Raw genomic sequence first — 26236 nt, 5'->3', positions numbered from 1 at the left:
TGGCTTATAGTTTCCTTTCTTTTTTTTATATGTCTTTGTCTGGTTTTGGTATCAGGGTAATATTGGCCTTGTATAATGAATTTGGAAGTATTCCTTCCTCTTTCATTTTTCAGAAAAGTTTAAGTAGCATTGGTATCAGATGTTCTTTAAATGTTTGGTAGAATTCAGCAGTAAAGCCATGGAGTCCAGGGCTTTTCTTTGCAGGGACTTTTTTTTTTATTACAGCTTTGATGTCTTTACTTGTTTGTCTGTTCAGGTTTTGAATTTCTTCATGATTCAATCTTTGTAGGCTGTATGTGTCTAGGAATTTATTCACTTCTTCTAGATTTCCCAATTTAGTGGCATAGTTGCTCATAGTAGCCACTAATGATCCTATGAATTTCTGCAGTATTACTTATAATGTCTCCTTTTTAATCTCTGATTTCATTTATGTGGATCTTCTCTCATTTTCTCTTACTTAATCTGGCTAAAGGTTTGACAATTTTTATCTTTTCAAAAAAACAACTTTTTGTTTCAATGATCTTTTTGTCTTGTTTTCATTTTAATTTCAATTTTGTTTTCAATTTTGGGTTTGCTTTGATCTTTCTTTTCTAGTTCTTTCAGATGCATCATTAGGTTGTTTGTTTTTTTCTTCTTTTTTGATGTCAGCACTTATAGCTATAAATTTCCCTCTTAGTACTTCTTTCACTGTATCCCCTGGTTTGTTTCAAGATAGTTTTGTTTGCAGTGCCACTATCTCAGCTCACTGCAACCTCCGCCTCCCAGGTTCAAGCGATTCTCCTACCTCAGCCTCCCTAGTAGCTGGTACAGGCACATGCCATCACGCCCAGCTAATTTTTGTGTTTTTAGTAGAGTAGCAATTTTGTATTTTTGTATTTTATCTACCACTTCTGTAGATCTTATAAATATGTAAGCCCTACCAGATTAAGGCCCTACACTTATGACTTAATTTCACTTTTATCCTCCCCTCATAGACCTTATCTAAATACAGTCATTTTGGGAGTTAAGGCTTTAACATGGTGAAACATGGGGTTTCACCATGTTGGCTAGGATGGTCTCTATCTCTTGACCTTGTGATCCACCTGCCTTGGCCTCCCCAAGCGCTGGGATTACAGGCATGAGCCACTGCGCCCGGCCCATAACTGAACATTTCTAACATTATTTGAAGTGGGTTCAAAAAGGAAAATAAGGAGAGAAGACAAACTATTTGTTTACCTTATATGATTTGAATAATGTATTCTCCCAACTACTGTCTTATCTTGAAAGGTAGAAAACTGTCTAAGGCCTGCTACTGGGAAAAAATTTGGTTTATAAATTTATAGCAAGTTTTAAAATTGATAGTATTGTAAGTGTTATATACAGCTATTGGAGCAGTGGTTCTAGGACATCCCATGGGTGCCAAAATACAAAGATACCAAAATCCCCAATATAAAATTGGATAGTATTTGTATATACCCTATGCACATCCTTCCCTATACTTTAATCTCAAGGTTACTTATAATATCTAATATAACATAAATGCTATGTAAATAGTAGTTACACTGCGTTGTTTAGGGAATAATGACAAGGAAAAAAAGTCTGTACATGTTCAGTACAGGCAGAATATTTTTTCAAAAATTTTTATTAAAACTATTTTTTTTTTAGTGGATTTAGGTTCCAAAACCCAATAACATAGTATTTGCTTTTTCCCTTATTTTGTAAATGTTAGATGAAATATGACAGCACATTTTGTAGGTAGTACTACCAATAGATAGTACTATCAATAGATAGTATTTCACAGATATACTATCTACAAAATATGCTAAACAAAATATGTATACTGTATGCAATATTTTTAGAAGTATGTATATAGAATTGGCATGGGTTCCACTTCTGTAGATCTTATGAACATGCAAGCCCTACCAGATTAAGGCCCTACAGTTATGACTTAATTTCACCTTTATCCTCCCCTCATAGACCTTATCTGAATACAGTCATTTTGGGAGTTAAGGCTTTAACATATGACTTTTAGGAGGGAACACAATTCAGTCCATAGCACTTTAAGTGAAATCATACAGGGTATCTTTTTTTGTGTGACTAGGTTATTTCACAGCATAATGTAGACTTTAACATTTGATGTGTTAAGTTTGAAGTAACTATTTGACATCCAAGTGAGATGTCAAGGTGGCAGTGGTGGGAGGACATACTAAATAATCATTCGTGTGCTTTTTGTGTCTATCTGCAAAATGCCAAATTCAACACAAAGTCTCAGATCAAATTAGTCTGTATTTGATCTGAGTCTGTATTTCAGAGTGATTTCAGTTCCCGATGTGGGGAAGAGAGAATTTCCCAGATAAATTTTGAAATCTGACTTTTTTGGAATCCCAGTATGGGGTTAAAAAGTCAAGAATACCAGACTTAGAAACTATGGTGGAAATGTTGGTCTTATCACCACCTGAGTGACCATAGATGTTTTACTTAATCTCTTTTAGCAATGATAGATTTAAAACAGGTTGAAGATAAAGATATTGTATATGAAAACACCTGGTGAACTACAATAAGTATTTAGAATTACAGTAAGAACTACAATAAGTATTTGTTAAATCTAAATGTATTTTATGTATTATGTACATATTATATATATGTTATTTGACATATTTTTAAATGGTAGTTCACTACTGTTTGGATATATTTTTACCTCTTTTGTTTTCAGTTATACCACTATTTTTGATACTATTTTTTCTTGTTTTACCATCACAGATTTATCTTGATTCTATTTATATTTTATTTAAACATCTAATGAGTTTATATAGATTGCATCTACAATATCAATTTCTATAATTATGTAGTGTTAGAAATTGCTGTGTAAATAAAGGAAGTTTATTAAGAAAAAATATAATTTAATTTAGGAAATTAAAAAATGTTTGATAGAAAATTTCTTGATACTAAATGAACAAGTAGATAATGGTTATTCTATGATTTCTCAGGCATAGATAATCATCTTTTACTCAGCCTAACCCCAATTAAAAAAAGTCTTCTCTAATATTGTGTAAGGAATATAAAAGGAATATAATCTTGAAAAGATTTGACTTTCTAAATATGATCATTCTACATCTTAAAAGGCAGGAGAAAATACAGTTTTAAGGAGATTTGGTAGAAAGGATTGTCAAAAATATAGGAGGGGTGTGTGTGTGTGTGTGTGTGTGTGTGGTGGTTATGTAGTGGTAATGATAATTTATAATAATTACAGTACGTAATAAGTGCTTTACATTGATGAGTGCTTTTATATTTTATATAACTTAGCATTATTTCATTTATTCTCTTCAGTCTTCTAATATTATGAATATATTCCTTTTTTACATTTGGGAAATTCAAGGCTTCAAGAAGTGAAGCAACTGCCCTATAGTCACACTGCTAAAGAGAAGCATCATTGCTTTTTAAGGGAGAATGCAAAATTGTCTATCTCATCTGTAGTCATGGCTTTGATTGTTCTTTTATATTTATCTCAAGCAACTGCTTTTCACAAGATATTTTGTGATGTCTGTACATATTTATTGACTTCCTACAGGTGCCTAATGGGAATCATAGTTTACTTGAAAGCAGGATTTGCCCAGCAAGAAATTAAGAAAGAATGTTTTTTAGAATTGTTATGATTCATAAAACTACCTGAAGTCAACTTCAAACTTCCTGCACTTTGGCACTCCGAGTCTAATTATGTTCAGGTCTAAGCCTACTCTAAACTAGATGGTGTTTGTGTAGTTCTTCTCTTCTTGACCATTTTGTCCCAGTGGGAGAATTAGATAATAAGTGGATTGATCTCAGTTTTACAAACTCTTATAAGTACCTATTTTATTGTGCTGACCAATATAGGGGCAATAGAAAGATAGATAAAAAAAATTCTCTGTCTTCAAAAACATGTAGGAGGAGAGGCAGAAAAAATACAAAGGTGAACTAAGTTAAAACAGTGATATGAGTGAAAGACTCCTTGGTACATTCTGACCAAGGTAATGGGCCTTACAACTGGTGCAAAGAAATCTAAACATGCAAGGATTAGCACTGGGGTGTGAGCCATGGGAGTATTTGGGTGTCCTATACCCAGTGCTCCTTGAATACAATGGTGGCCCACAAAGGTCGAAATGGGCTCACTCCAGCAAAGCTATTCTGAGGATAGCAGTTATTTTGGCCCACGCTTTTAAGATGATGCGATGATGCTGTCATCTGTCAGACTTGGACATATTACTGCTGATGGTGTTATTTCCTCTTTCCGATTTCTCACTCTCAGCACTTAACCTGCTTGAAATGGTAATGTGTGGTGATATGCCATCCACATCTTTTTGCCCTTCTATTTGCCAAGTCTGCATTTTTCAATTCTTTTTCTCCCTGTGCCCTCCTAAAATTAAACGAATTACCTCTAAAAAACCTGAGAGCACCTACCTGATTTACAACTGCCCTCTAACCCTGGTCACAGAGAGGACAGCAAACTTTTCCCTGGTGTCTAGTGAATGATGCTAATATGCAAAATAATTTGAATTGTTTTTTTTGCTTCTGGTTTAGTTTTATAAAAATGTCTGATTTTTTTTTTTAAAAGGAATGTACTAAACTGCTTCATCTATAGAAGATTTAATTTAAATATTTCATTAAGCATATTTGCAGCCTGAGAGAGTTAATATGGATTTGAAAATCAGTTAGATTTTTTCAGTTAATTTTTTTAATGCCTGGCAGCTGGAATACATCACTGACATGCTGACACCATATTATTTAAAATAGCATTGCCTGTGAGCCTAAGAGAAGCTATTTAAGACAAACCTCAAGAAGGCTGGTGAAATAATAGCTGAAGTTATGTTATGTCAGCCAGTTCCTCAGCATGGAACAGCATTGTGAGGCCAGAGTTGTTATCCTTCACTGAGACATAAAATCTATATCTTGATTCCTTTGGTCATTTAAGGTCCTATGGGAATCGTACCCAGAGGGAGTGTCCTTTTATCCAGTGTGTTGACCAAAGGTCAAGCTGAATGGGACAGTCGTATCTTTTCAATGTGTTCAAGGTTTCATTTACATATGATTAGAGTACAGTTTTTGGAAAGGCTCTGGATTTGTCATTCTATAAATAGTTTGCAATTTGTGAAGAAGTAAGTTTAGCTGCTGGAGTGACCAATATCAAATCTACTAAAAAAGTGCCAATGTGGCAAAAGAATCCATGGAGTCTTTTAATGTAACAAATTATTTTTAACTTCCATTTCTTTTACATTGAAAAGGTAATTTTAGTTTGGGTGATTAATCAGCAGCTTAACAGCTCTTTCTCTATAAGTTGAGGAACTTATTCCTTGTTCCCTTAGCTAAATGGGAGGAAAAGTCTTTAGACCAGCGGTGGAGGTTGAAGAGAGCAACAATCTAAGTTAGAAACTTCTGCCTGCCGTTCCATTTACTATTCTTATGTCTATAGGGGATAACAAAGCTTTTAGTCTGTAAAATGCAATAAAAATAACTCATACAATTGCATTATGATCTAATATAATGTCCATTTGTAAATGATAAGTCCTTATATAATTGCCTCCTTGGACTAAGTGAGGTGGTCCATATTTAGCATATTTTGATAATACATTGATAGTTGCCTAGAAAATGCACAAACACACAAACCGTGTAAGCAAGAATGTTCCTGAATTATAATCATAAAATGGATGGTGTTTTGCTTTCAGTCTTGGCCCACCATCTTTTGGCTCTTTCTTCTCTCCTGGTGTCCTGCTGGTGAGTTGGGTTGTCAATTTAAGTGTCCCTCACCCCAGCAGAGGCCTCATGCTGTTGTACCATTCCCAAAATCTCTGTAAGAGACCCTGATTTTCCTAAAAAAGTGGCAGTTTCTCTTATCTGTTCTCTCCCCAGTGGTATATGCATTTTTGATGGTCCCAAATCTATTTCACAACTCTAAATACCCAATTTCTCCACTATTAGGCATTTCTTCAATTGTGAATATTTCAGAAACTGGGCCATATTTGTTACATGGTTTGTTTATTCCCTATGTCCAAACAAAAGCCTTTTTTTTTTTTTTTTTTTTTTTTTTTGAGATGGAATCTCTCTCTGTCCCCAGGCTAGAGTGCAGTGGTGCAATCTTGGCTCACTGCAACCTTTGCCTCCCAGGTTTAAGTGATTGTCCTACCTCAGCCTCTCGAGTAGCTGAGATTACAGGTGCATGCCACCACACCCAGCACATTTTTGTACTTTTAATAAAGACGGGGTTTTGCCATGTGGGCCAGGCTGGTCTTGAACTCCTGACCTCAGGTGATCCACCTCCCTTGGTCTCCCAAAGGGCTGGAATTACAGGCGTGAGCCATCGTGCCAGGCCACAAAAGCCCTTTTAAAGTCTTTTTTCATACTATATCTTACAATCAAGGGAGTCTTAGAATTGGGAACACATAATGTATAGTTCAGAGGGAATTTTAAAAATGTAACATTTCACACCTGTAATCCCAGCACTTTGGGAGGCTGACGCTGGTGGATCATGAGGTCAGGAGATCAAGACTATCCTGGATAACACGGTGAAACCCTGTCTCTACTAAACATACGAAAAAATTAACCAGATGTGGTGGCAGGTGCCTGTAGTCCCAGCTACTCGGGAGGCTGAGGCAGGAGAATGGCATGAGCCCGGGAGGCGGAGGTTGCAGTGAGCCGAGGTCGCGGCACTGTACTCCAGCCTGGGTGACAGAGCGAGACTCTGCCTCAAAAAAAAAAAAAAAAAAGTAACATTTATTTTTTGGAGAGGTGCCTCATTCACAGAAATACAAAAGTAATAAGCAAATAGACAATGGAAAGTTTTTCTTCTAAACCCATTCCTCACACCAGTGTTTCTCCCCAGAGGCAAATGGCATTTGTACGTATTAGAGCATACAGATTTTTATTTTTAATGTTTGAAACGCAAATGTTGTCTTACAGAATATCTCTGCACATTATTTTTTATGTAAAAATGTATCTGGGAGATTGTTCATTATCAGTGTGTAAACAGATTCATTTTTCTTTCTAAAGACTATAATTTCATTATATGTGTGCAATCTAACTTATTTAAATTTTGTAGAATTCGTATTAATTTTTTTCCCCAGTATGAGGCACCAGATTTCTCACATCCTTCAAGACACAGTCCATATTCAAACAAACTTGACAAAGGTTTTTGGGAATAAATATAAATGTCACTTTATGTGTCTTTTATGTAAAAAGGCATTTATAATAATTTTCCTGAGTAATATCAGTTCATCATTCATTTTTTATATCAGCTTATCCTTCTTTTTCATACATTATAGAAGCTAGCTATTTGTGAAATAATTTGTAAATATTTTTACAGGTTTTCATTTATGTTTGTGTATGGTAATTTTTGTCATACAGAAAAAAGTTATAATTTTATGTAGTAGGACTAATTAATTTTTTTTATCTTCTGGGTTTGTGTCATATTCAAACATGTCTTTTTCATTCTGAGGTTGTTAAAATTATCTTCCATTGTTCCCACCACAATTTTATGATTTAGATTTTTACATTTTAAAGATGGATTCATCTGGAATTATTGTGGTGTAAGATACTGTAGAGTAGGTACTATTTTATTACTTTAGTGGAGGTTTTTACTTAGATGCAACAGTTTGGTTGAATTGTGAATATTTTCTAATGTTTTAAAAGAACAAACCTGTTTTTATTGTTACACAAAGTCTTAAGTGGAGAGAGAAAAAATGAAGGAATCTGTCTTCTTCCATCTTGTGACTACTGGTGAGGGATCTTAAATTGGTCAGAGAAGAGGAAGAGGAAATGAAGGTCGGTTGTTGAGGGAGCAGAGAAGAAGACACCAGCTAGAAGCTGGAGAAAAAATAAGAGCAAATATTTTTATGTTTCTCTATTTTTCTCTTAGAGATTGATCTTTAAAGCACTCATTAGTGCATAATGAAGTTTTAAATCTAATAAAAAGTATTTCAAATATAAAAGAACATTTTTCTACATCTGATAACAAGATGAAGGTTGTATAAATTAACAGAAGAGAGATAAGAATTAGAGGGTGTTTTTCAATTTGGCAGTGCTACTTGTGTAGAATAGAAGATGAGCAATTTTTCACTAAAGCTGAAAATACTTTTTGTTAACATCCAGTAAGTAGGTTTTAAATCTTTAAAGAAACCCTGAGAAATTGGAGATTTTGAAAACCCCATATTATGGGTTGAATTTTTCTCCTCACTCTGTCACCCAGGCTGGAGTGCAGCGGCATGATCTTGGCTCACTGCAAGCTCCGCCTCCTGCATTCAAGCAATCCTCCTACCTCTACCTCCCGAGTAGATGGGACTACAGGTGTGTGTCTTTACACCCCGCTAATTTTTGTATTTTTGGTAGAGACACAGTTTCGCCATGTTGGCAAGGCTGATCTCGAACTCCTGACCTCAAGTCATCTACCTGCCTTGGCCTCCCAAAGTGCTGGGATTACAGGTGTGAGCCACCATGCCTGGCCCTGAAAATTTCTATTTTATGATAAGATGAAATCTGGTTTTCTTCCCTTACCCAATTTAATCTTTAATAAAGGCATTGCAAGTTATATATATTAATTTTTATTTTTATTTTTTACTACTTTGGAGATATTTTATTTATGAGAAGCTCATTAGATGTTGGCATTTAGAATAACTTAAATAAACTTCTAGTATACAATAGGAGAAAAAGTCAGTAATCATGACCTCTTATTTCCTATCAAAGATTATTAGAAGACATCTGTAATGCATCATTCAATATGGGGTATTGGGTTCACACGTTGTCATAAAAATACAAGTTAAATAAATGAAGAATACATGGCACACACAGTAAATAAATATTGACGAAAAATTATAGATGTATAGTTTGTTACAACTAGATCTGATGATGCAATATGATAAAAATTTAAAAAGACCCATGGAATCCTAAAAAGGACAAATTTAGAAGTAGTTTAATTCCCATGCATTAATGTGGTTTGTGAGCTGGGTATATCAATATAATACATAAAAAAGAGCATTGCATTTGAAGTGAAAAGTTCTGGAATTAAATCTCAATTCTATTAATTTGGAGGCCTTAATTTTCTAATTTGCAAAACACTCTATTTTGCTAGGAGAGTTTCCCTGCTGTGGGCTATTTTGGCAAGCTGCTAAGTCCTACATAGACCCAGTCTCAAAAATTGTGTTTTAAATGCTTCAGTTAAAATGCACAGGGTTACAAGGAAAGCAATGATATTAAACTGCAATTACCTAAGTAACATACAAATTTGCATTTTTGCAATATATAGGCTTTTTAAAATTAACACATTAAATGACAAAAGTCAGCAAAGTGTCTTATAACTGCAATATGTCCAAATTAGTGATAATTTCAATTGATATTTCAATGTTTTGGCAATAATTGAAATATGATACCAAAACATCTGATTTTATTTGGTTACAAAGGTACAAGTACTACTAACATTGTAACAAATGTTATTCAGTTCCTGGCCTATTTGATAATTGAATGGAATGTTGCATTTCAGTTAGAAACAAGTGAAAATAAAGATGCTTTTTTTTTTTTTTTTTTTCCTTCTGGTTCACCAAGTTCCCAGATCTTAAATTCTTTCTGTGGATCTCAGGATAAGAACTCTTGGGCATTAGGATCTTTAGGTTGTTTTCTCAGTTTCAAATGTAATGATTTATCCATGATCCTTCAATTGTTCACATGTTCACATTGCCCAGGACCACATCTATAAGTTCTAAACTAAAAATGTTATAACAAAATTTTGTCAGATTACCTCCAGCTAACCAAATAACACAATTCTCCTCACTACCATTAGTTAGAAATTAAAGTTTAATTTTTCACTAGTTTTAATGAACATTTCTTAACAAACAAAAAGGTGACCTACCTATCATCTAAGACTGCCTATGTTAGTCAGAGTTCCCCAAAGAAACAAAATCAATAGGATCTATCTTGCTATAGACTAAATGTTTGTGTCCCCTCAAAATTAATACGTTGAAGACAAAATAACATGTAGATGTTAGTTGCAGGTTGAGCCTTTGGAAAATACATAGGTCATGAGGATGGGGCCCCAGGGAATGAAATTAATGCCCTTATAAAAAGAGAGGTAGATACAAGATCTCTCTCTTTTTCTGCTGGTCATCATGTAAGGATACCATGGGAAAACTGGCATCTGCAAACCAGGAAGAAGGCCTTCTCTAGAACTTACCGTGATGGCACCTTGATGAACTTCCCAGCCTCCAGAGTCATTAAAGTTATATTTCTGTTGTTTAGGCCACCTGTTATGGCATTCAGTTATAGCTGCCCAGACTAACCAATACACACATACACACACACACACACACTTTATATATAAATACATTAATAACATATAATTACATGGTAATATATAACTATATGAATTTGTGTGTGTGTGTGTGGTGTGTATGTATTTGTACATATAAGGATATTTATTATAAGAACTTGGCTCACCAAGTTATGATGGCTGACAAGCCCAGAGATCTGCGGTTGGAAAGATACAGAACTAAGAGAGACAGTAGTGTAGTACTAGTCTGAGTTTGAAGGTCTGAGCACCAGGAAAGCTATTAAGTTTCAGTCCAAAAGCCAACAGGTTTGACACCCTTATAAAGCTTATTTTTGGGGGGTTCTGAACCAAAGAAAGGAAAAGACCAATGTTCTAGTTCAAGGCAGTCAGACAGAAGGAGTTCTCCCACTCCCCTTTCTTGTGGGAAGGTCATTCAGGTCTTCAGCTGATGAGATGAGGGGCGTCCACATTGAAGAGGGCAATCTGCTTTACTCAGTCTGTCAATTCAATGTTAATTTCATCTAATAACACTCTCATAGACACACTCAGAATGATGTTTGACCAAATATCTGGGCATCCCATGGCCCAGCCAAATTGGCTTGAGGGTAACATGCTACTTCCCCTCATCACTGGTTAAAGTTGACACTTGGCTGGGCCATGGGATGCCCTATAGCAAAATAGGATGTCCTATAGCCATCACAGTGCCCTATAGCAAAAAATCATTTTTAAAATATCATTGGTATCATTGTAATAATTGGTACATTAGTATACTGTAAAAACCAGGAAAAACAGTGAAATAAATTATTTCTACAAAATTGAACTTACAAAACTATAACTGAAATGAAAGTGACTTAATTTTATTATGGTATATAGACTATGGCATTTTTATTTTGAACGTTATACTTTTCTTGCCGTTCAAGTAAATAATCATCTTAGATTTCCTATGCATGTAAATGCTTATGTACGCAGGAGAAAGCAGAATGTGGGGAAATAAAACATTTGATTTATTAAACAGATTTTTTAAATACGTTTAGAAACTGGTCAATGTGTCCTGGCATCATTATTTAACTAATGCAAATATTGACTTATTTTTTTGTTATCTCACTTACATGATCATTTGCTATGAAGTTTTGCCTTTCAGTTTAAAATTGTACTTGCAAAAAGCATGCAGATTTAGGAGTGAGGTAGTGATTTCATTTCAGGTCTTCTATTGACTTGTGGGTGGAAAATTAAGCTAGTGACATAACCATGGTCCTTGCCTAAACTTGCTCATTTTATTAACTGGAATAAAAATTCTTGTTATCAAACATTAAATATGAGGCATTTTGAACTCCTTGGATGAAATTCTTAATATGAATTTACTCAGCCTTGTAAATAAATTTAAAAAATTAATTGACCTGCACAAATTTGTTGCTAACCTCCCCTCTTCCATGGTGCTTAACTTCTAGTAAAATGAAGAAAATTAACATTTCTTCCTACTTGTCTCTCAGATATTAATGCTTATGAGGGTTTAGTAGATCAACGTCTGTTACCTCACATGGATCTATCATAATCCACTGAAGTGCTGTGAGGAAAAACAATTCACATTAGGATTGAATATAGATTTACGATCACTTCAGGTCTGTGAATTTGGCCTTAAATTCATTACCTTAAATAATGAATAATGAAGATTTAGAGAATAGTGTTTCTATGCCAGGAATGTTTTTCTCTTAAGGGAAATCCCTAGATAAAATGACCTGGGGGGAAAAAAACTTCTCAAATCTGCAAATTGGGTTCCTGGCTTTTGGGTTATCTGGGCAACTTGGGCTATCTGACTTTTTAACTTTCAAGCTAGTTAGAAACAAAAGCATGAAAGGACAAAATGAACACAGGCTTGAGGGTAACATGCTACTTCCCCTCATCACTGGTTAAATTAGTGAGAGAAGGAAGTAAAGAATGAAGTAGACAAAGAGAGAGGAGGAGAGAAGGTTGTGTGTGCAGTTTCCTCAGGAAACTGTTGTCTCTGAAGTCCCCATCTTGGTTTGGCTTTCTTGAAGCATTTTCCCTCCCTTTGGGCTTAGGACATGAGGCGACTCAAAAGTTAAGTGCTCCCAGCATGGGTCATGCAACCCTTTTTTTCTGTATGCTGTCCCCTCTCCATAAATAGTCCACATGTAGCATCAGATATGTAGTTTAATAGATCTTAACCTTCAAAATAAAATTGTAAGATATTTCTAGATAATGCTCACTCTGTTGCCATCTTAGTTGGTTTACTCCCCCGCCCCCAAAAAAGTTTTTATATGGCAGAGGCAGCAATATAAACCTTTAGGGGAAAAAATTAGACTTTTAAATAAATAGGCAAGGCAGAGGAAACTATAGTAGGAAGAATGCAGAAATATTTAGGGTAGTGTAATCTTGAAAGCTGAATGCTGCCCTTTTGATTTACCTGAACAATACAAAACATGTAAATATGTACTTAAAGGAAACCATGGAAATGGAATGCAATGAAAATACTGAAGCTATATAATAGTGTGTCGGGAATTGGTGGGTTCTTGGTCTCACTGACTTCAAGAATGAAGCCGTGGACCCTCGTGGTGTTACAGTTCTTAAACATGGTGTGTCTGGAGTTTGTTCCTTCAGATATTCAGATGTGTCTAGAGCTTCATCCTTCTGGTGGGTTCATGGTCTCGCTGTCAGGAGTGAAGCTGCAAACCTTAGTGGTGAGTATTACAGCTCTTAAAGGCAGCGCATTTGAAGTTGTTGTTCTTGGTGGGTTCGTGGTCTCGCTGCCTTCAAGAGTCAAGCTACAGACCTTCAGGGTGAGTGTTACAACTCATAAGAGCAGCGTGGACCCAAAGAGTGAGCAGCAACAAGATTTAGAACAAAGACAAAAGAACAAAGCTTCCACAATGTGGAAGAGGACCCCAGAGAATTGGCACTGGCTGGTTAGGGCTGCCTGCTTTCATTCCCTTAGCTGGCCCCACCCACTCCTACTGATTGGTCCATTTTACAGAGAGCTAATTGGTCCACTTTACAGAGAGCCGATTGGTCCGTTTTGACAGAGTGCTGATTGGTACCGTTGCAATCCTTGAGCTAGACACAGAGTCACAGAGTGCTAGTTAGCTAGATACAGAGTTAGCTAGATACAGAGTACCAACTGGTGCGTTTACAAACTTTGAGCTAGACACAGAGTACTGATTGGTGCATTTACAATCCTTGAGCTAGAAACAGAGTCACAGAGTGCTAGTCCTCCAAGTCTCCACTAGGTTAGCTGGATACAGAGTACCATTTGGTGTATTCACAAACCCTGAGCTAGACAGAGTGCTAATTGGTGTATTTACAAACCCTGAGCTAGACACAGAGTGCTGATTGGTGCACATACGATCCTCTGGCTAGATATAAAAGTTCTCCACGACCCCATCCAGTTCAGGAGGCCAGCTGGATCCTGCACCAGGGCTGCAGGTGGAGCTGTCCACCAGTCCCGAGCCACGCCTGCACTCTTCAGCCCTTGGGCTGTCCGTGGGATCAGGTGCCAGGGAGCAGGGGGCGGTGCCCATCTGGGAGGCCCCGGCCGGCAAGGAAGCCCACTACAGGGGAAGGAGCTCAGACATGTCGGGCTGCAGGTCCCGAGCCCTGCCCCGCCGGGAGGCAGCCAAACCCCCCGCGAGAATTTGAGTACAGTGCCGGCAGGCTGGCACTGCTGGGGGACCCGGCACAATCGCCGCAGCGGGTGCTAAGCTCCTCACTGCCCGGGGCCGTCGGTGCAGGCCGGCTGCTCCCTGTGCAGGGCCCGCCGAGCCCGCGCCAGCAGGAACTCACACTGGCCCGCGAGCACAGCCCTGGTTCCCACTGGCGCCTCTCCCTCCACACCTCCCCACAAGCACAAGGAGGCGGCTCCGGTCCCAGTCATCCCAGAGAGGGACTTCCATGGTGCTGTGGCAGATGGAAGGACCCCTCAAGCGTGGCCAGAGTGGACACTGAGGCCGAGGAGGCCCCGAGAGTGAGGGCTGCTAGCACTTTGTCACTTATCAATAGTGAGAGATGACAGTGTGCTGGCAGCCCTCACTCTCGGTGCCTCCTCCACCTGGGCATCCGCTCTGGCAGTGCTTGAGGAGCCCTTCAGCCTGCCACTGTACTGTGGGAGCCACTTACTGGGCTGGCCGAGTCTGGAGTTGGCTCCCTCTACTTGCTAGGATGTGTTGAGGGAGAGGCGCAGGGGGGAACCGGGGCCATGCACGGCACTCACAGGCCAGTGTGAGTTCCAATGGGCACGGGCGCGGGGTCCTCAGGCCCCCACTTGGAGCAGCAGGCCGGCACTGCTGGCCCAGGGCAGTGAGGGGCTTAGCACCCAGGCCAGCAGCTGCCGAGGTTGCGCTGGGTCCTCCAGCACTGCCGGCCCTCATGCACTGCTCTCGAGTTCTCGCCGGGCCTCAGCTGCCTCCCTGTGGGACAGAGCTCGGGACCTGCAGCCCGCCATGTCTGAGCCCCTCCACTCTGCCGTGGGTACCTCCGTGGCCCCAGCCTCCCCGACGAGTGCCTCCCCCTGCGTTGTGGTGCCCAATCCCATCAGCCATCCAAGGGTTGAGGAGTGCAGGCACGGGGTGCGGGACTGGTGGGCAACTTGGCCTGCAGCCCTGATGCGGGATCCACTAGGTGCAGCCAGCTGGGCCCGAGTCTAGTAGGAACTTGGAGAACGTTTATGTCCAGCTAAGGGATTGTAAACACACCAATCAGTACTCTGTGACTAGCTCAAGGTTTGTAAATACACCAATCGGTACTCTGTATCTAGCTAACCTAGTGGGGACTTGGAGAACTTTTCCATCTAGCACTCTGTGTCTAGCTCAGGTATTGTAAATGCACTAGTCAGCACTCTGTGTCTAGCTCAGGGTTTGTCAATACACCAGTCAGCACTGTGTGTCTAGCTCAGGGTTTGTAAATACACCAATCAGCACCCTGTGTCTAGCTCAAGGTTTGTAAATACACCAATAAGTACTCTGTATCTAGCCTACCTAGTGAGGACTTAGAGGACTTTTCTGTCTAGCACTCTGTGTCTAGCTCAGGGATAGTAAATGCACCAATCAGCACTCTGTCAAAACGGACCAATCAACACTCTGTAAAATGGACCAATCAGCTCTCTGTAAAATGGACCAACCAGCAGGATGTGGGTGGGGCCAGATAAGGGAATAAAGGCAGTCTGCCTGAGCCAGCCCCTGACAACCTGCTGGGGACCCCTTGTTTATTGTTTAACTCTTTAGAATAAATCTTGCCACTGCTCACTCTTTGGGTCCACAGTGGCCTTTATGAGTTGTAACACTCACCATGAGGGTCTGCACCTTCACTCTTGAAGTCAGCGAGACCACGAACCCACCAGAAGGAACACATTCCGGACTACCATGTTTAAGAACTGTAACACTCACCAGGAGGGCCCACAGTTTCATTCTTGAAGTCAGTGAGACCAAGAACCCACCAATTCCAGACACAATAGTAGCTATAGCAAGAACAGAGAGACTAGAAGAGAACTCACAGTGGCTTCAAAAATAGCAGGCTGAGGCTAAACCAGAGCTGTGCTCTATGTAACTGTTAGAGTAAACAAATGTTACCAGTAGCTGGGCCCAGTAGTCCCAGCTGTGCAGGAGGCTGAGGTAGGATTGCTTACACGCAGAAGGTCAAGCTCAGCCTGGGCAACATTTGGCAACATAGTGAGACTTCATCTTGAAAATAAAAATAAGAATTGCAGGGATTGATTGGAGTGGGGTCATTTGTGCAATCTTGGAAACACGCGTATGTGAGAAACTAACACCTTTTATCAGAGGGCAGCTATTATGTAACTAAATGTTTATGTAACTGTGACAATGAAAATATCAAATGTTAAACTTAAATACAACGTTTATTTTTAAAAAAATAATTTTAATAGGCATATATTGTAGAATTTGAAATTGTTAATTTTTGACTGTGCCATTTTTCTGGTGAGAAAAAAATTTCCATCTAAGGGATGTGGCTGAGCATTTGTGGATGTTAAGAAATAACGTATCTAAAATGAAGTTGAAGCCAAACTGTATTTTCATTTATGTTGATAAGGATGCTTTTGCTGTCTTGAAAAGACATACATGTTACTTCATTAAAGAGAAAGGTCATTTAAAAAGATTTTTACTTTGATTAGTCAGGCATCTGGAGAAAGTAAAAACCAGATCTTATCATATCCTCATTTAATGACATAAAATGGTGCAACAATCTCGGTTTTGCAAATTCAAAGGCCTCTGGCCCTATTCAGTAAACCTGAATGAGTAGAGCAGGCTGAATGTGAGGCACTAGTGATGGATGTTAATCAATGTCTTGCCTCCCCTAGGCATTCAAATTCAACTTAAAAACAAACAACAACAACAACAACGACAAAAGTCTAGCTAAACAAATACCTCCAGAGGTGCTTGGGATTTATAACATGATATAAAGTAGTTTGTTTTTCATGATCTAGTGCTTAAGACTAGCTCTTATTTGGGACAATTCAAGACCCTCCCTATACTGTCCCAGCTTACAATGAAACCCCAGGAGTCTTAAGCCAGAGGAATGTGTCAGGAAGTGAAAAAGGATTACCCCCTTTTCGAAAAATTCAGCTTTGGAAAGAAGCCAATCGGTGGTGAGGGGTGGGGGTCACCATAAAAAGGATTAAGTTGCTACTGATTAGACTGTATGGTAAAAACATTATTTTTCTATTGCCAAAGTGGTTAATCAGTCAAGATAGTTGTTAACACATTAAACAGAAACACTGCCTTGTCTGTAAACTGAAACCCTGACTTGCTTGTAAAGGTTCATACTGGCTTTCCATTTTAATTGATGTTTAATTTTGTTGCAAAGATCTTTCCGTTAGATCTTCAAAGAAACTAGTTATTGAAACGCTATTGTATGTTTATAACATCTAGCACTGTAGTTGAAAAAAGTTGGAATAACTAATTTTCTTAATATTACACCACATATTTTCCAGTCTTTTGATAAATGTTAGCAAAAGACGAGATGATCTGCAAAGGAAAAGTGGGGAGCTTTATTTACTATTCAAACAACAATCTGTAGACTAGGGAGGCACAGATTTTAGTATAAGTGAAGGTGTATTTTCTGAAGAACAAAGGCAGGGTCTAGCTTAAATAGGGAAAACTACCCGCTCAGTTCTCAATCAGGCCTGTTTATGCAAATAAGGGATTCAAACTTGTTTAGTTCTGATTTGTCAAAATAGTTGAGTACTGATTGGGTGTTTTCTATGCCCCCAGAACTCTCTGTCAAACTTTTGATTGGGTGTTTTCTATGCCCCAAACGAGAACTCTGTGTTAAACTTTTCTTTCAAAGGGCTGGTGAGGGGCGGTTTCCAGCTCGTTTCTCTTGTGTCTGGTTACAGGAACTGTTCTGACTCAGGGTGTAAAGCAAATGTTTGTGGAGCTGCTTTTTCCTAGAATGCACGTGGCTGCTCTTTCTCACTCTAGCAAGGCCACTTGCTTCTGTTTTTAAATTTAATCGTCCCTGTTAACCACAGGGACATCTATCTCCCCTGTAGAGCTTGAGTCTTATTTTACAGTTTTATTTTATATAGATTATATTTGAAAGTATTTTTGAAATTACGTCATGCCAAAGAAGCATGAGAGGTTGAAGAATGGATGTCTTGACTCAAAGACAAACATGGATTGAGTACATACTTTATGTGCCTGTTACCACATGTGCTGTTCTTATGTTTATTGCCTCATTTTCTCACAACTGCCCTGGAGATTGGTAGTCTTCCACGTTTCATAGTTGAGGCCACTGCATCTCAGATTTTTGGGAAATGTGTTAAAAAATACATTTTAATATTAATTAAAAGACCTTTAGTTTGTTTTAGATGTTTGTTTTATTTTTGTAAACCTACTGTCATTTGTTTTGCATGCCAGCCAACTCTTAGTTTAAGAAATAATAGCCTATATCATCTTATATTACCCAGATTTTGCGCTTAGCTGTGTGGTTCACTATGATCCACTGTAGTTGTTAGCCTATAATCTTAAAACATCTAGGAATATGCTTTCAGGAAGAAATGGAGAAAATTTCTTCTCTAGTTTTTTATCTTTATTTTTATTTATTTATTTGTTATTTATTGAGATAGAGCCTTGCTCTTGTTGCCCAGCCTGGAGTGCAATGGTGCACTCTCGGCTCACTGCAACCTCTGCCTCCTGGGTTCAAACAAGTCTCCTGCCTCATCCTCCCGAATAGCTGGAATTACAAGCACCTGCCACCACACCCGGCTACTTTTTGTATTTTTAGCAGAGACGAGGTTTCACCATGTTGGCCAGGCTGGTCTCAAACTCTTGACCTCAGGTGACCCGCCTGCTTCAGCCTCCCAGAGTGCTGGGATTACAGAAGTGAGCCACCACGCCTGGCCTCTTCTCTAGTTTTAAATAAACATTTTAAGAAGAACAGAATTATACCCTACAACGCATTATTTAAGTTTGTGGGAAAACTTAATGAAAAAACAAAATACTACACCTTTTTAGAGACTCAACATTCTTTTAAATATTGTCAGAGTCATCAGAGTTCAAATTAAACCTATGATAAAACATGCTTTTGAAGCAACAACAGCAAGCAAAGCTTGAATTCTGGCCAGTGCTAGTTATGCTTCAGTGAGCGTCAGAATCAAAGAGGAGAGTTACAATGCAGATTCCTGGGCTCTACCACCCATTAGGTAGGACAGTGTGGAGCCTAAGCATTTGCATTTTTACCAATCTCCAGGGCGACATTGATGCTGCTGATCTGTGGACCGTGTTTTGAGTAGTACTTATTTAGGGATGACCTGGGAAGCATAGTATGTGTTAACAATTTAAATTATGTTTTTCAGAAAAATAATTTCAACTGTACCAGAAGAGCTCAGTGCCCAGAAACCAATATCAGTTCTATACAGATACAAGGTGATGCTGATTATTTCATCAACCATCTTGGAGTTCCCATCGTGCAGTTTGCTTATGAGGACATCAAAGCATTAGAGGTGATTGTTTCTAAAAAATGCAAAACACACACACACAATATAGCAGACCTGCAGAATTTGGTTTTATCCTGGCTATCCAATTTTCATATCAAATAGTTCACTATAGAAAAGAGGCTTCATTTAGAAAGTTATTCTTGCTTTTCAGAGGCTTTGCAATAGTATTTGAAAACATCAGCTCTTTTGAAAAGTGTTGAATTCAATTTAAAAAGATTTATACTGTCACTCACATTTTCACATGGTGCTCTGCAACAAGAAATTTGCAGTAGTTGGATTAACATCAAAACATAATTGTAATCTTCAGTATTCACAGAAACAGATGACATGTGCAATAGATTCTCCTCTCCTTGCCGAAAGGAAAATGCATTTCATGTTCTGTATGTTAATATGAGTCTTGTGGATTAGCTACCCAAAGTTTGTCAATAGTTTGCCTGCTTAGAAAAGATAGCACTTTTTTTGTGAGGATGGAAGGATGTTTTTCCAAAGAATATCACAAAAGCATGATTCACCTTAATTAAGTCTCTGTTCATCCATCTTTTGGACTTCAGTCCTTCTAATCTTTCTCAGAATTATGTCTCAGGAAACTGTTTCTCTGTGGATCTAACCCTGTTGGGACATTTCACCTTCATTTACAAATCATTTATGCATTATTCGGAGCTATTTGAAAACCTCTAGAGTGGCTTGCTTGAGGTAATTATTGCATTAACAAAATAATGGCTGGAAAGTACAGTAAAACCTGCCTTGCTCTTCAAATATAAATGTTCCTCAGAAGGGGTGCGTAAATTAGGTTTGTATTAGCTCAACTTCAGATATGCAGCATCTTAATTATTAACAGCGTTGAGTAATATTTGGCTTTATGTTTCTCTGCAACCACACAAAAAATATTTTAATTCTTCTTTATTATGTGTCTAATTCATCTTGGTTTAGTTTTAAGACAAGAATTTAGGGAGAATAGTATAGCCTTGGGAATGAGACGGAAGCCCTGACTCTGACACTTACTAGACAAATTATTTAACATCTTTCAAAATGGTTTTACAAATGAAATACTTTGGTATATTTATGGAATCTATAGAGCTGTGGTGAGGATTAAATGAGACTATGCATGTAGAGGGTTTAGCTAAGCTTGAGCAGATAAGAAGACCCCATTATTGCAATTATTATTGTCTGATTGTAAGTACAACATATGAATGTGATAATTTCTAAACTTTTTAGATATGAACACATCAATAGAAGGCAGGAGTTTGTTAATTGTTGAGGAAAACAAGTTTATCAGGCTGAAGAGGTGGAATTTGATGAGGATCAACAGGAGGATCTGAGGTGTTAATAGGGAGAAGATTTTGAAACAGGGACCAGTGAAGTTCTAAGAAGAACTGTATTATCCTAAGGCTAAAGTCTATCTACCAGTACTGGCTTAGTCTGAAGGAGTCAATCAGTTTTTCAAATTATACCCAGAATATCTAACTCACACTATCAAAATAATTTGTATAATTTATCTCCAAAAAAGTAATTACAATAGAATCCCCTATGCTTTATAACAAATGACCTTGTTGATACTGCTTTAGTGGAAGAATTTTTAAAATGGATTTGTCCCTTACAAAATGTGAATGCTTGAGATGAAATAATTTTGTATGAACTCTCTGAGGAACAGAGTAACCTTTGCTTTCTGTGTTAACCTATAATCAATATTGGTATACAGCTATTAAGAGAAATTTTAAATATTAAAAAAAGGTTTTCCCCATGATGTAAAAAATATTTGTCCTATGCCAATTAGTAAAGCAGGTAAGGAAATTAGAGCTTTTATATGAAGTTGCAGTTACAAATATATATGGAAAATAGATTGGTGGATTTGGAATTAAGAGGCCTAATTAAATTAAAATTAATTAAAATTAGGAGGAAATTTTAAATCCCTTCATGTTAATGGTCCAGTTACATTGGTTTCTGGGCCTCTGCTTTTTTTAAAAAAATCTCTATCTTATTAAAAACAAAATAAGGATAGGTGCAATGGTTCATGCCTGTAGTCCCAGCACTTTAGAAAGCCGAGACGGGCAGATTGCTTGAGCCCAGAAGTTCAATACCTGGGCAACACGGTAAAACCTTGTTTCTACAAAATAATACAAAAATTAGCTGGCTGTGTTTGCAGGCGCCTATAGTCCCAGCTACTGGGGGGTTAGGAGGGCTGTGATGGGAGGATCGCTGGAGTCCTGGAGGCAGAGGTTGCAGTGAGCCAAGATCACACCACTGCACTCCAGCCTGGGTGACAGAGTGAGACACTATCTCAAAACAAAAACAACAAAAACAACAACAACAACAAAAACAACAACAAAACAAACCCATAATATCTACCACTTATTGCTTATTTACCACTTATTGAGTACTTGCCATGCTAAGTATTTTATACCCCCTGTATCATTTATTATTTAAAACATCACTATAAATTAGCTTTTATTATTAACTGTGTTCAGGCTGAGAATGAAATGGAATTTAAAGGCTAGTAGCTTATCCAAGGTCATAAAGATAATAAATGGCCAAAACAGATGTTCATCTAAGATATGTTTAACAGTAACCCTATGTTCTCAACTATTGTACTAAAGATTGCAAATTGGAAGCCCAAGGGCAAGAGATAGTCTATCAATATATTTTGTTTGACCTGTACATTTTTTTTTTTTTTTTTTTTTTGAGACGGAGTCTCGCTCTGTCACCCAGGCTGGAGTGCAGTGGCCGGATCTCAGCTCACTGCAAGCTCCGCCTCCCGGGTTCACGCCATTCTCCTGCCTCAGCCTCCCTAGTAGCTGGGACTACAGGCGCCGCCACCTCGCCCGGCTAGTTTTTTGTATTGTTAGTAGAGACGGGGTTTCACCGTGTTCGCCAGGATGGTCTCGATCTCCTGACCTCGTGATCCGCCCATCTCGGCCTCCCAAAGTGCTGGGATTACAGGCTTGAGCCACCGCGCCCGGCAGACCTGTACATTATTGAAAAATTTAATTTCTTGAAATATTGTAAACTTTTTCTCCACGGAAACAGTCAACTAAATGGGCACTGCTCACTAGCCGGCCATGTTGTTTGTCCAACAGTGCAGTTAAGAAGAATATTTTCTTCAACACCTGTTTCTATCAAAGATTAGGAGATGAATACTCAAGTAAGGGTCACATGTCTCACCAGACTTGTGTCACTTATAGTATCTATGTGGTCCCTGTAGGGACTGAGCTCTTTATCTCCACACTCATTTTAGTAAAAGAGTTAAAGTGAATAATTTTATAGCTGCTTCCACTTTCAAAGTGATATTTTCTAAAAGAACTATTTTTATTATTATATCCACGGTTTTGAAGAAATTATCCATTTGACACTTATTTGAGTGATTATAATGCAAACCTTCAAATTACTATTTATCTATATATATTTTGTCCAGCAAGATTGATCATGGATCTATTATGTTCATTTTCAACAACTGAATCATGATAATAGGTGGAAAATTGAACCGTAGGAAAATAAACTAGTGCAATAGAGGCCAATTTTTATGGACACGTCTATAAAACATGATATTTTTTAAAACATCTATCCCCAATATTTCAAGCTATTCCACATTTGACACCAATGGCTTTTACCTGTAGTTTCTCTGAATGCAAATGTATTGCATAAAATTGCTTAAAGTCCCTTTGATCTTTACCTTTTCTTGGTATCTATACTCTAATTTTCCAATCATTAACTTTTACAAATGCATCGCAGTCCATGGATTTGCCAAATATTAGAATGATTCCTTCTCATAAAATAGTGCCCTGTTAATTGAAACTTCTCCAGTTGTAAGCTTCATTTAAATAAGGTTTTAGATTTATAAACACCATTGCACCTGTTGGGAGAAGCATTCTGTACAGATTCAATACAATGCAGAGATTGTAAAAGAGGAAAAGACAGATGCTTTCTGATTAAGAATGCAATATTTATGACAGTCTGGTGATCCAATGCACATTTCCTCTGTCACTTAGCAGCTGTTTGACATTTTTGTTTCAGATCAGTATATTTATTCTCTACAGGGCATGCCAGAGGGTCCTTCTGAGTATATCAAAAGAGTAATCCATGCCCTAGCAAGCTTCATATCACAAATTGAAGCTCCGATTCCTCACTCTGTTTAACCTTATATTTTTTTCTCTTCTGCTTGAAACATTCTATTTTAAACCCAATTTACCTCTATAATAGAGCATTTAACATTTAAATAATAATGAGATAAAAGAGTATTATAGCTTTTATATAGCAGGAGTCATGGCATAATTGTTTCAATATCATTTAATAACCCAGGGACAGAAATTCAAGTAGCATAGGTATTTTGAAACTCCTACTAATTTTTTTTTTTTAACTAGATAACTCTGATACCAATTCTAATTTTTAAAGCAATCTACAGCAGCATATAATTATGCCTGTGTGTGTGTGTGTGTGAACTTTAACACTGAGGTAATTCTATGAGATAAAAGTAATAAAAGTAGTTCATTTGTGCAAACATAATACAGATATAGTTTGACAATACACATATACACATGTTGGAACACTGTAACTTATAGTTTGTGTGCTGATTTGTCATGTTTTATTCTAAGTAGAATAATTTGTTACTTAAATAAGAGGTCAGTCTTTCATTACATTTTCTATTTGGAACTGAGTCATGATCAATGTTAAGTTAACAGAAATAGTTCCAAAGTCCATTAAAAGTTCTTGATTTAAGGAAACAAAATGGTTACATTTAGCTGTTTATAGGTTCAAGTGATGTTTTGCAGTATCTGATGAAATCCCTTTAATGTGGGTAACTACGAAATTTATACAAAGTCACTTAAGAATGAGATTTTACCTTTTCTACTTCAACGTGTGCCAATTGAAAACAAGATGAAAAGGGGTTCATTGGTGTTGTCTCTAGATCATTATCTTTCTTTGTAACTTATTTTTAAAAAATGTCTTAAAATATGGTATTTAGACATATGCTGTTATTATTTTCAGATCTGATTTGCTTCATTTAGTGCTGGGGTTCTCAACATTTTGGTCTAAAAATCCATTTACCCTCAAAAGTACCAAAGATTCCTCAAAACAGTTTTGATTATGTGTTAATACCTACATAGTAGAAACTAAAAGTGAGAAAAATGCATAATATTTATTTTAAAATTATTTCATAGTATCAATAACTAAATTAGTGTTACCTTATTGTAATTATTATCAATATAAATAAATCTAATGCAAATTAATGAAAATAACTTATTTTATTTAAAAATATTGACCAAGAGAAAAATATAAATGAGAAGAGTGATGTTATTTTACACTTTCAAAAATCTCTTTAAGAAAGGCTGAATAGGCCGGTCGCAGTGACTCATGCCTGTAATCCCTGCAGTTTGGGAGGCTGAGGCAGGTAGATCACCTGAGGTCAGGAGATTGAGACCAGCCTGATGAACATGGTGAAACCCCATCTCTACTAAAAAACACAAAAATTAGCCAGGCGTGGTGGCAGGTGCCTGTAATTCCAGCTACTCAGGAGGCTGAGGCAGGAGAATCACTTGAACCCTGTGGGCGGAGGTTGTAGTGAGCCAAGATGGTGCCATTGCACTCCATCCTGGGCAAGAGGGAGACTCTGTCTCAAAATGAATAAATAAATAAATAAAGCCTGAATACAAGACAATTGGATTTTCATACCTGTTCCTGCATTATATTTTATAATATGTTGCTTTATTGTAAACATATGAAGAAAAATTTGGTCCAATATTTTATTCATATAATGACAAGTATTTTTCTTTGGAACTACACTGAAACTTAACGAGTATTAGTTTCCTAAAGGTTAATATCAATGTGGAATCTGAATCCATCTTAATGAACTTTTTGTATTCCACACACTTGTGAATGCAGAGTGAAAATGAGAGTAAAAAAAGCATATAATGTTACTAGCATTATAAAAATAGTTTTGATCTCTTGATCCTTTAAGGTCTCTGGCCCACACTTTAGAGGAATTCTTATGTGAGGAAATAGACTTGGTTAGACCAGTCTACTTTATTTGTTGTGATGTCTGACAAGGCATTCAATTACATATTATTCAAAGATTTGAGCTGTGATTCTATATAAAACTGTGTATCTTTTCTGGGCATCTTTGAGTATTGCTATCCCATTCACCTTACAAACAGCATGAAGTAGAGAATAAAACACTCCCATAAACTGTGGCTCTGCAAAGAATTCTGCTTCTTAAAGACATTTCTTTAGAAGAGAAGGTTAAACCCCAATCACAAATCAACAGTTATAGAGCAGAATTGAAAACCTTGATTGTACAGTATATGAAATGCCTGTCACAAAGGAAGTGCTGTTAAAATTACTGTATGCTTCTAAGAGCCTGAGGAATAAACACAAGAAGTTGAAATATGAGACAAATACTAAAAAAAAAAAAAATGGAGATACACTTAAAACTCAAATGGATAATTTAAAAGATCATACTTCAAATTGCCTAATATTTTGAAATGGCTACAAGGAGGACAGCTTTCCGTTAGCAGTTGTCCTTGCTTAGAATTCCAAATAAGATTTGTTCTAAATGACTATCATCATTGGATCAAAATATATAAAATATATAGTATATTTTAATTCTAATGCTGTTTTCAGTGATTATCTTGTGATCATCCTTGTTATGATGGAGGCAATTTTCTAATAAAGTCTTTTTAAAAATAATTTCAATAATACTACTTGCAGGTGGGTTTAATGATAAACCATGTTATAAAATTGACAGCAGTAAAGTTAAGAATATAGGACAACTTCAACATACTTTATTAACTGCTAACAGATATTTGTTATTTAGCCAGCAGTTATTAAGCACTTGCTGTGATCCAGGCACTGTGTTAGAAATACAGAGATGAATAAAACATGCCCCTCTTTCCCTCAAAGTGGTCACAGTCTAGAATCAAACTCATTCATATAAACAATTACATAAAGTAGGTACAGTGGAGGTTCTTATCAATGACTTCCATTTAACCAACATGCAGAACTAATCGACAGTTTCCACT

At 37.3% G+C, this 26236-nt stretch overlaps 1 protein-coding gene across 2 annotated transcripts in view; it reads left to right on the top strand.

Annotated features, from left to right (window-relative positions):
- The window catches only part of NAALADL2 (N-acetylated alpha-linked acidic dipeptidase like 2), a 962079-nt gene that overhangs the window by 708178 nt on the left and 227665 nt on the right, over window positions 1-26236 (top strand). For both annotated transcript variants that reach the window (XM_073023452.1, XM_073023453.1), the window contains exon 10: window positions 19086-19232. In XM_073023452.1, coding sequence (XP_072879553.1) covers window positions 19086-19232 — 147 coding nt within the window. The remainder of the gene's footprint in view (window positions 1-19085; window positions 19233-26236) is intronic.

This window comes from Chlorocebus sabaeus, chromosome 15 (genome assembly GCF_047675955.1).
Source record: "Chlorocebus sabaeus isolate Y175 chromosome 15, mChlSab1.0.hap1, whole genome shotgun sequence".
Taxonomy (NCBI): Eukaryota; Metazoa; Chordata; class Mammalia; order Primates; family Cercopithecidae; genus Chlorocebus; species Chlorocebus sabaeus.
This window is presented reverse-complemented; position numbering and strand designations above follow the sequence as displayed.